The sequence below is a fragment of the Pocillopora verrucosa genome, chromosome 4, assembly GCF_036669915.1.
Source record: "Pocillopora verrucosa isolate sample1 chromosome 4, ASM3666991v2, whole genome shotgun sequence".
Lineage (NCBI taxonomy): Eukaryota > Metazoa > Cnidaria > Anthozoa > Scleractinia > Pocilloporidae > Pocillopora > Pocillopora verrucosa.
In genome coordinates, this window is record NC_089315.1 from 30,518,482 (window position 1) to 30,530,562 (window position 12,081).

At 36.4% G+C, this 12,081-nt stretch overlaps 1 protein-coding gene across 2 annotated transcripts; it reads right to left on the reverse strand.

The window, feature by feature from the left end:
- Positions 1-23: 23 nt before the first annotated feature.
- Positions 24-7,616, reverse strand: LOC131784957 (putative histone-lysine N-methyltransferase PRDM6). Of its 2 annotated transcripts, XM_059101800.2 has the most exons (5): positions 7,405-7,616; positions 3,162-3,384; positions 2,491-2,765; positions 1,930-2,179; positions 25-1,648 (listed from the first exon to the last, which is right to left on the reverse strand). In XM_059101800.2, exons 1-5 carry the CDS (start codon positions 7,408-7,410, stop codon positions 873-875), a joined length of 1,530 nt encoding a protein of 509 aa, XP_058957783.2. In that variant the 5' UTR covers positions 7,411-7,616; the 3' UTR covers positions 25-872. The 2 variants fall into 2 exon arrangements, with proteins under 2 accessions (XP_058957791.2, XP_058957783.2); XM_059101808.2 differs by lacking the exon at positions 7,405-7,616 and having other exon boundaries at positions 24-1,648; positions 3,162-3,390.
- Positions 7,617-12,081: the final 4,465 nt, after the last annotated feature.

The window sequence follows — 12,081 nt, forward strand, 5'->3', positions numbered from 1 at the left end:
AAAAACTTTTGATAAAACATGGAAATTATTTACTTATAATTGACTTTTTAATTCACATTACTAAAACGAATGGCTTAAATTCTGAGTGTACCTTTTTGAAAGGTTTGGTAAATGTACAAAATGTCGATGACTATTTACAAGATGAAGTCTATAAAGATATATGTTGAACGCTTTTAAGTAGTTGCCTTAATCTTAAATGTTTACTTTTATAAGTATATTAGATAATTATTTACTAAGGTGAGTAAAGATAAGAAATATAGTTTTGTTATCTATTTTTGAACTTGATGTCCGGTTATTCCTCTCTATCAATATGATCCTCAAGCGTTTTGTTTTTCTGTTTAGTCCAGTCATCATGATAACGAAGTGCTAAGTAAGCATCTAAATATAGACTAGATTTGTTTTTCTATACAACTGGTTTGGACTTTTAAGTACAGGTGTATTTTGAATACAACTCATCGCGACAATGAAATAAGTAAAATAAAAAGCGACTCCGACTTTCTCACAACCTCACTACGGTTTTTATGAGCTGGAATAAAAAAAGATTTATTTTCGCAAATTAACCTACGAGGAAGTTAGATGTCTAAAAAATCAATCCCTCGGCTTTGTTTCACTTACTTGCTCGTCTTTGTACAGAATTGGAAAGGTAATATTTTTTAAAAAATTATGAACTAATAAATGAGTGCTGACTGCACAAGCGAATTATTTATATTCCGGTGTGTATGAAAGGCGAAAATCGTAGCGTAAGCATAACCTTTAGGTAATGTCAATAACTATAATATCTTGAAAGACGGTGCTGCTAAAAGTACATTTAGAGTGTGAGTTTCCTCTGTACAGAATGTTGTGTGATACGAACAACACGGATGTGTTATGAATCAATACTTGTCTCTGGGGAAACATTCGTAAAGAGATCTCTTGTGCTTGCTGAGCTGCGATGCTTGTGAAAATGTTTTGTAGCACTTGTTGCAGGTAAAAGGCCTTTCTCCTGTATGTGTTCGGACATGATTGTTAAGAGTTGTTGCTCCGGCGAAAGTACGTGAGCAAAATCCGCACTTGAATGGTTTTTTCCCAGAATGAATGACAGCATGCGTGCGCAGCTCGTTTGGATGCGCAAACTCCTGCGAACAATGGCCACATTGGTAAGGCCTGTTTGGATTCCTTGCGCAGATGTGCATTTGAAGCAAGCTGCGCTGAGCGAAAGACTTGTCGCATTGACCACAATGCCAGATCTTTGGCTCGCCATTTTCCAAGATGAATTCCCCATCAGCAACACGAGGCCATTCACACGGCAACTCCGTCTTGTCATGAAGGTCCTTGAGACGTGCTTCCTCCAATTTTCTAAGCATCTCCTTGGGTCCGTCAGTCTTAGGCATGTTCTGTATTTTCGCCCTCTTGTTGATGCCATTACTTTCCTCATGTTTTCTCTTGATGTTTTCCTTTTGAGCCTGTTTGTTTACATGGACCTCTCTTTCTGTCGCCCTTGGAGTCTGCGCAGTTCTTGTAGGAGGCGAGTCAAGTGGTGTATTCCTATTAGAAGATGTTTGTAATTGAGGAGAGGCCTGTTTTACTGCTGTTATTGTCGGAGGAGGAATGGGGGAGACCTGATGTCCATCTGTGTTAGTCGTTGCCATTACCGGGTAAGGCCTGGACCCTAAAGGGTAAAGTGCACTAAAGTTAGAATCACTGTCGAACTTGGAAAACTGCCTGACAAGTTTTACATTTCTTGTTATTAATGCCAAAATCGTTATCAATTTTTGTCTAAGCCATTCACTTCCCTGTCAATTAGATCATTTTTCTTCCAACGTTGACAGGTGGGAATAATTAAAGGGTATTATCGAAACGAAGGCGATATAGCCAATTGTGTGGCATTCTGTTTGTGTCCTCGTTAGAGGCAACGAGTATGAAAGAGATGTCGAGAAAACCTGGACTTACCCATTGAATTCAAGTCATGAATGCTCATCGGAATCCCAAAGTATTGTGGGTAGATGTCTTCGTACCATACAAGCAGCTCTGTTCCTATAGGAATATCCCTGAATGCTCGGTAGTAAATGTTGGCACAGTACTGGAAAGCGAAGAGATTTTGCTCGCTTCTGTGGCGGGCACATTTGATGAATCGCATCCAGCTGGACGAGTTCTCGTCCGTTGCATCGAGATAATACAAAATTTGGCCTTCTTTGTAGATCTAAAATGAGGAAATGTCAAATTTAAGTCATCCATCGAAACGCAAGCACAATGGAAAGTTTTTTATATATTCTGTTTGCTGTGTTCGAATGGTTAAATTCTATGTAAACCTGCGACATTAGTTGATGAAGAGAGGAGAAGTAGTCTGACGAGTAAATTGACGAGCAGAAAGCAAAGTACTTTCCATTCAATCATTCATCGTAAAACTGCACATCCTGGAAATCCTGCTTTTAAGCTTAGCTTCCAGGTTTTAAAAAAAATTACTTTCCTCAATATCTAACTTGAAACTATATATAAGTTTTTGTCTCGTACCTCCCACAAAAAGGAAGAGTCCATATTGGGTTTTACATCTTCTGGATTAATCCGTTTCCCCTCATACGGTCCAATCCACGTTCCCACCGGTATGTGTTGTTTGGCGGACACTCCATATTTCTTGCCAGGAATGCTGGACTTACACAACTGAACTACATCTGGGAACGACTTCATGGCGTAGCTGTTCAAGTCCCCTGGAACGCTCGGCTCTGATTGGCTAGAAGGAGGATGAACAGGGCAGCGGATTGTGTAAATCTTGTTACAGATCCTGCAAACTGAAGAAAAAGAATGAGATTTTAATTTCTTCCTAACTTCAGCGATTTTATATATATATATATATATTCACTCCAAAAAATCGTTACGTTTTTTTTAAATGAAAATTCTTACCGAGAACCATTCGCTTCTAAACTTACACTTTATATTTCGTATGATTTAGGCTTTAGGCCACAACGAAATTAAGAAACCTTTTTGTATGTTATTGTTTTCGACATATTTCGGGTTTGGAAGTGATTCAGCCAAAACGGAAATCGCTCGACTAGTCATTTTGGAAAAGAGCTAGGTTAACAGAATAGTTTTCATCTGAAATTGGCGCTGGCCTCTTAGAAAGCAAACAAGCTGTAAATAATAATTCAAACAAACAATCATGTCTGGACAAAACAACATCAACCTACATGAGGATGGCTTGTCCATTCCTGTACCGTTTTCTTCCAGTTTCTTGTTCTTACACTCTTCAATATTAATCGTCTCAACATTTCCAGTCTTCTGGTGCAGATAATTATACAGGTCCTCGGCAGTGAAGGAAAAAATCCGTGGTTTTATTGCTTCTTTCTGCTGTTTTGCCTTGACAGTGCTCAGATGTGGTCTCGCAAGTGTCGTCTTTTCAACAGTGGATGCCTGCATCGTAAGAAAAACAGTACGAGTGTAACTACAGGAATAGGATCACTTAAGTGAAGACACGATAAATATATATGCCGGTCATATACAATGCGGTTTTACTACTACGCTAAATCCTCACGCGTCACAAAATAAAAATAGCAATACGGTGAAGCATTAAGTCAATATATGAGCTAAATATTGGCTTCTGTTTACTATACTGACGCGTGTTTTTTGTGTGCTATTGAAAATCGATAAAGCGATAAGTTTTGTAACATCATCAAACAGCAATTTTTTATCCAAACCAAACCAAAATTTAGAAACAACAGCAAAAACAATTACAAAGGCGGTTAATTCTAAACAAATTCTTATTGTTGTCAGAGACTCCTGGTGCGTACATTTACTTGGCATCACAGTCCAAGGCTGTTTTAAAAGCAATTATTATGTGTTTTTGACAAAACTATAGCATTGCTCATTGCAATATTTGGAGAAAAAGGGTTATGTTTCACATGAGAAACGATACAAAATAAAACTCATTGGTGTTAAGTTCGATGACAATTCGTTTCTAAACAACTATCATTTGAAATCAAGACACAACTCAGTGTTTTTTCTTGCTTTTTTGGTTTGTACCAGTTTCCTCGCCTTTATAAGAGGAAAATTTGAATCAAGGATTCGTTTGAGATGTGTCGGTTTTGCTGTCCAGGGGTCCAATTGTTGCTTGTAAGCGTTGCTTAGGTAAGGCAGCACTTGGGGTTGTTTGGGGCAGGAAAGAGTCATCATTAGATAAAATATTAATGATTTGTTTTTGCAGATTTGTAGTCGGGATTACCTCTGCTCACGTCAGCGCTGACGCAAAATAAGCGTAAAATGAAAACAATTAAAATCCATTTTATACGATGTTTGATCAATCGGAAAATCAGCCTAGGTATCATAAAAAAACTAAACAATTGTCAAACTACCTTATATTGGTATAGCCAAAATGATTTATTTGTCCACCAAATATTTATTTGCGTTTCTTGGTTTCTATCACATGAAGAGTTTTGAGGTGGAATGAATAGATGGCGCAAATGTTTCCTTCACATTTTGGGAGAAGATTTCTCAATTTTTTTAATCTACCAATGAAAAAAAAAGAATTGCTTCTGTGTTCTCTTTGGGGGAGTTGACAGTCAGGTTTTCTGCTGCTCAAGTTATCAATATCGTAGCTGGATGTATTACGAAAGAATTCAAGGAAGGAGAAACTTCAGTGAGGGAATGATCCTGTAGAAACAGATGATCATGTAAAAAATGAGAAATTTCCCGAATTTCTTGTCTACAGAAGCTTGAAAATGTACAACTTGCATTTAACCGTTCAAAGATATATAACAGCCCCCTTGATAGTTGACATCATGGACTGTTTTTAGCGCAATCATATTTTTTACTCACCATCTCTTCTTAGTAAACAGGAAATCTTTGTCGCTTTCTCCGCGCAGGACATCAAACAAACTAAGCTTTATGTAATTATCTCTTAGCGATTTCCCACGCTTAAATTTTCCTTGCAGAATTAAGAGCTCTTACTGTAACCCCCTTTGTGAATGATCTTACCCAGGTAAAACGATTATTGATAAAAAGTGGCATTATTAAGAGGCAATACTTGTTGTTATGTTATGAAGCACACTAAAAATACTCTGGGCCTTTGCTATGGTAACCTGGCAAAATTCTCGAAAAGGCTTGAAACTTACAGGGAATTTTACAAATTAAACTTTGCCCAATGGTTTAATTGTAAGATTATTCAATGATGTTGTTATACCCACGTCACATTTCACTTTGACGTAAAGGAACCAATGATATACATTGCAAGTGTATTTAAAACTAGTCATTAATTTTGATTTTAACAATGAGCCTTAGAACAAACAAAAGATACCTCAATAGCATTGCAGGTGACGTTGAGATCTGGGTTAATAATGACACGTGCATTAACCTCAGCCAAAGTAAACGGTCTCATGATTTGAAAGAAAAAGCGAGAAAAACAGCGTACGTGACCTCTCCCAAAGTTATCTTGATTTTGATATTTTTGTGCTGAGCGAATTTGCCAATAACCAAAATATAGTTCAACAACAATTAAAAGTATTTTTTCTAGCTCTATGCCATCGTCTTCTCTTACTTGAATCAATATATTTAAAAGGCCAGTATAGATATAGTGGTCTCATCATAACAGTTGAAGATATATCGAGAGATAAATATTGGAGTCAACAGCAATGTGTCGAGACTGAGTAAGAATGAGGTAACTGTGGAAGTATGAGAATTTTTTAACTGGATTGTAGATGAAAAACAAAAACAACAACAACAACTTTCGCTTGCAAATGAATGGAGATGGTTTCCTTAACTTGTATCATAGGCATGAGGAATAGTTGCTGTGTTTTACCACCAAACTGTTTCACTTATCCAATTATAACAACTCGAGATATTGAACTTTGTGTTTTAAGGACAGACGGAGCAGTCAAAGGCTAATAAAAGCGACGTCTGTCTTAATCAGGTATTATAGGTCTTGAAATAGTGCCAAAAGATAATTTCGTCTGACTCGTGTATCTGGAAAAATTTTCTATACTGAAAAAAGACCGGAATTTTTTTCCCGGATCAGTAAGAGTCGGCACAATTCATATTTTACGAAGCAAATTTGTGGCAAAGAGATCAAAATTTGCACCAAAACAAGACATGAGGAAATTGTCCATGGAAGTTAATGTTGTTTCTGAAAAATATTGCGACTTCGCTGTCTGCCGCTTCAGCCAATACTACAACACTACAAGTTCTTTAAAAATCAGCACTGTAACAAATAAAAGCCTTCATATTCCAAATATTGGCTGTCATTATTGGATATATTGTCTGTTTCATCTCCAAGCGAATTACTCTGCTATGAGTCGCTATACACTGTTTACACTATAATGTTTTCTTCGGTTTCCAAGTGACAAAATAGCAGAACAAAAAGTCCACTATAAGTGCTGCTGATTATTATCCCCTTTTGGCCTCAAAATAGTTTGTTTGACGCTTTGATTATCCAAAATAGGAAAACTTTTGTGATTAATTTATCTCGTTCAATAAAAAATAAATTTTTATAATGGACTGTAATAATTAACATTACATCATATTTTAAAAATAATATATTTATTATTTGAAGCTATGATTTTTTATCTCAAAACTGAAAGTAGACGTCCAGAACTTTCGATTCTTGATTAAAGAAAGTGAAAGAAATTTTGAAACTTGCAAGATTAAGTTTAAAGCTGTCATGTAATTTTATGTATAAAACATTAATCATTTGTTGCAAATTCAGATGGATTAGACAATAGTTTCTACAAGGATTGACTGAATAACTTGCATTTCATAGATTTTTTTAAGACAGTGACACCAAAATATAGCAAACAGGTTATTGCTCAATTCTGAAATCCGCTTTTTTAATGCGCCGAGTAACAAAAGTGAATTCAGCTTTATTGATGAGGTGACCAAAACAGTCGAAAGTGAATCGAGTGCCCTTGAGCGCACATTTCTGGCGTGCAGAAAGTAATTAATTTTCCACTCCAATGATTGCACATGTTTTTGTGAATAGGAACGCACTCATGCGTGAATTGCAGGAGTCGGCCACAACACGTAATACAGTGCCTCTACTTTTCAGCATTAGTTCTAATATTGAATAATCCATCCATTAGGCGCCTGACTGCTGGCACTAAAAATATCCGTTTATCTCCAAAGCAAGGAAATTCAGAATAAAACGCTCCACGACGAGGATTTAAATAACAATCCGAAACAGGAAAAAAAACCAAACTCGTCGGGTGTTGTTAAGAATAGAAACTAAGGTAGCTCTTTTACACAGGTAACTTTATGGCAAAATGAACATCGCTTCATGTAGAAGAGTTACGTCGTACTAATAAAAAAAGCAAGTAAAATACGTTTCGTTCTTTTAACCGCTACGAAGGCAAGCACTATCCTGTTTTCTGTTCAGTAATGGCTCAATTCTCTCTGTCATGGTCCGTAAGTTGTATAAACTTTATCAGTTTCGGCGCGAAAACTTACCATCATCTTTCTGTCTGTAAACTGCGTCACTAGACAAGTAACTTGTTCCTCTTCAAAAATCTTCAGTTTTCCCCTGTTGCACAAAGATTAAAGAGATTCTGATGATCTTGGCTCTGAACGCGATTTGTGGAAGCGTAGACTATAACTTAACTTGTTCACCCCTGAAACTAACGTCTCACAACTGGCGTGCGTCGTAGAATACACTGGGCTATTATGATGTCAAAACTGGTTTGGCCGTTTCGAAAACAAGTGATCATGTGTCACTTGTTATGGTAATGGTTTATCACGGTTGAAGGAACAAAGATCTTTCTAAATACAATATAGACAATAAAAGGGAAAAAAACAACTTAAGTATTAATTAACGAACTTTCATGCAGACTAGATAATTCGATTCGAACTATAGGTCAATTTTATTAAGTTACGAAGATCGCAAGTTCTTCGTGGTAGACGAGTCTTTTTCCGTTGCAAGAGATATCTCTTGAAGTGCAGAAGCTTTTGCGCAGATGGGCTTAAATTGGTTTTTCGCCTGCGGGTCAGGCTTCCCTGAGTTCGCATTTTGAGGGCTTTGTCTCAACACGTTTCGAACTTTAGAATTTAGCGTCAAAGAAAGACGCTTTTGTTAACGAAACAGAATTTAATATCATGTGCTTTTGTGTTCGTCTTTTCTACGCATCGCTTACTTCCAGCTGCTTTCAAAAGTTTTTCCTGTTTCGCTGAAATAATTAACCGATAGAAAATTTTCAGGTTTTGCAATGAAATTACTGGCCCAAAACGAGCACTGATAAAGCATACCCAAGATATGCGCGTACGAACGGTCCTTATGCAAAGCTCTGATGATCAATATTGTCACAGCAATTTCATTTTCGTCGTTTTAAATTGATCCATTCAGTTCGCTTTCGTTAGCATCTCAGGTGCTACCTTCAATTGCTAAAGTAAACTCCAATTTTAATGAATGTGGTTTGGGTAAATATATCGATGCTCTGTATGTAAACACGAGGTACTTAATATTTCAAAGACTTTTCCCAAGACAGGAATGCCTTAACACAAAGGCAAATTACTTTTCGAAGGTGCAATATGAACGAAAACATGAACTGGTTTCCTGACAGACTTACAAACAACCAGACAGGAAAAAAAATAACATTATTGGAAGAGAATATTTTCAAATTTCTCAGAAACATTTGAAAACCGTATCACCCGCTCTTTTGTATACGATAGACGGTTTTATTTCAACTCAGATAGTTTTCTTCTCTATATTGGTTTTTGATAGTGTTTTCCCGGTTGATTGGTAAAGATTCTGTTATCTTTCCCTCTAATGTCAACTCGACTTACACCGATAGGTCATGAAATTGAACCTTACCGTTCTTAATCAAAGCGTTAATTAACATGAAAAAAATTCTGATTATTTAGAAAACTATGAGATGAAATATAAAACTGCATCTCGTCATATTTCCAACATGACAACAATATCATTTTTATGCCGCTAAGCAGCACGTTATCGATTTTTTTCTGAAACCAATATAACCTCTTTTGTTATCCGATGGTTTTGTTTCCAATTGAATGCATCATTTCGACTGAGTTCCGCATTGCCCGACTTAATTATTGTAATTACTCTGCCTGCCATGCCAACATCAAGAGCTTCGTACCAAAAGGAACTCTAAAATGGACGAAATCTTCTAGAGTTTTCTTTGTAACTCTATAGGAAATAAAAGCAAATTGGTAGACTCTTCTTCAAAGCGTTGACGACGTCATCACTTCTAAATTTGTAAAGATTTTGTTGTGCGTCTGGTATGTAGTCAAGTTCAAACCAGTCAGATTTTCTCAGCCTCGACCAAAAAAGAATTCACGATTTAATAGATTATAATATCCACTGAGCAGTCAAACTTTGAGAAAACTAGCATTCGTCTTCTTGAGATGAACATCATCTGCAAAAGTACATGATTGAGCACGTCTCATCTTAAATGAACGCGTGATTAGTCAAGCTTGGAGTTAAAAATGATTGATGCTGTTTAGTCATGCTTGAGCTTCGACCCTCTTTACAATAAGCGCTGACTCCATCACAATATTATTTCGAAAATTATTCTAAAAACTATTATTTCAAAACAAATTTACGTTTCCAAACAAATGAGCGGATTTTACTTTAACCTTTGGAATTTAGGTAGTTTGTAGCCTTTTTGATTAATTGTTTGTAATTCTAACATTACTCGAGATAAGTTCACTGCACTGCGATATACTTGTGCAAAACCCGCCTTAAACGACAGACAAGTTGGCTCTTATTTCTCATGTTTCGATGATAATAATAATATTACTAATAATATTAATATTTTCGATGATAAAGTTTGATGTCCTGTTTGTTTTTGACGCCTTTCGTGTCATTTCTCACCTTGAAATATTTAATTGCGCTCAATTATCATATCACAGCATTGAGTAAAAAAAAAACAACAACAATAGAGCAGAATCATCAAATTAAAAGCAAATCTATGTCAGAGAAACATTTGTCCACCGATCTGCTTACGAGATCTGATAAACACCGCGTGTGGCTAGCTGATATTAGTGGAGTTATCGTCCCATAAACTTTGGAAAGAACGGTACCTCCAGCAAACTAAGGCCGAACAACCTAGGTACATAGCCATATCTTCAATATCTCGATGTTACGCAGACAGACCATGAAAGGAAACGGAGTGTCAAAGACTGTTCGCTTAAAAACATTTTGTTTTATTTAAGAGAAGGTTATTGCAGTTTAGACCTGACTTACACTGTATTTGATTAACTTCAAACGTTTTTAATTCACCTCGAATTTTAAATTTCAAAACCCATTGAGTTTTATAAAGATGTTAAGCTATGGAAAACATCAAAAAAGTTATTCATAGCTGATGGTTTGAATATTTCGGCTCCGTTTGATTTTTTGCTTCCTTTGGTAAAAAGTGGTCAGTGCTTAATGAATATCTAGCACCTCACGTCGCTACAGCCTAAGGATACCAGGATTGAAAAAAAGTTCCGCTCTCAGGTCTTCTTGATGAGTAGTGCGTAGGAGCTCTAACCGCCCAAAATTCCTGTTAAGGTGTTGTGCCACTTCAGATTCCTACGCGGCAAGCCTCAATTTCTAAACAACAATACAAAAATTCCACATTCCAGACTTCTTCATAAGCAGCATCAATTTATAAGCATAGCTCTGTTGTCAAATCCTGTAGATTTGAACTAATGATAATTCAAAGCAGGAATTTTTGCAGTTTACACTTTGCTGCACCTCATTGTTCGAGCCACTTGATAAGCGAGCAGTTTTTCCGCTTTGACTGACGTCACGTCGTGAGAGTAATTGCCCCGCTCGCCAGAGGCCAATTTTACGCCCTGTGAGTTTTCCTGTTTGTGCTCCGTTCACGCCGTTCTTAATGGGAAACCGAAAAACGCTTGAAATTTGCTGCAGATGAGTTTCGAAGCAGTGAATATAGTTTTTATTTTAAAACCTTCGGGGAACATGTTCTGAAAGTTTTTGAACGACATGAGTACTTTTTATCATCAGGCATTTGTAGCAAGGTGGGACAGGAAGAACGCAGAAGCTTGTTAAACGGATGTGATATTGCAAATGTTCAATATTTCCAATGAACTTGAAAATCAATAAGTCTACAAACAACTTCATTATTTTGCTTGAGCTCATTTGAACCCCCCAGATTGCTCGTTTTCTTGCAGTAATAGATGAGAATTAAATTCTATTTTGAGACTGAAAAGTTCTTCAAAGGGTCACTAAATTTATGTTTATTTAAAGAACTTGATCATGAAAGAAGGCGAGGCGAAAGGTTAATTGCACTGTCTTAATGGATATGATGTATATATTACTACGCGGAAACAGTATCTCTATTTATAAGTCAATCTGGTTAGTCTTAAATTTCCAATAAAGTTACAGTGCTAGCAGAGCAGAACCGCATAAGTTCTACAAATGTGTAATGCGATGAGATACCGTCATGAGAAACTGCAAGTTGCTGATCACATCGGTCAGTTGTTTACATAACTGGAAACTAATCCTATATCGTTATAACATCTTCTCTTATCTTCTGATCTAATTTCGTCATAAATAACATCCATGACAAAAATTTTATCCTCTTTGGCAAAGAGAAATGCAGGTTCAGCTGACACGATATAGGAGGGTTGATTCGGGGCAGTAAAGGATTATTCGGTGTAAAAGATAGTGACAATATGTTAAGCCATGCGTTGAACTTTTTTTGCGGTTAATAATTTATCATACATTTAGGAAATTGTTGTTTTGATTGAAAGCGACCGTTTTGACCACAAGCACAGGGTTTAAATAAATTATTTTTTACCGTGACTCGCGCGCTTTGCTTCTGCATAATTAAAAAAATATATTTATCGAAGTTTTTTTTCGTGTATACAATCAATAAGTAACCACATGATATTTCCCTGGCAATTTGGAATGAATGACGCTAATAAATTTTCTTAAAGAACAGAAATTGCACTTTCCCACGGGCTTGTACATTTTGCTGGTTTTTGAAAAAAATTGCTCGTTATTCAATCCAAATTGCACTCGAAATTATGTGATTATGTGAACGCTGATTCGGTTAGTACTTAGGATGGATATTGTGAATCGCCCCCAGATCTTATTATGTGTCAATCGTGATTAGTATTAATTTTTATGTGCAGGGGAGGTGAAATGCTCTCACCTAGTTT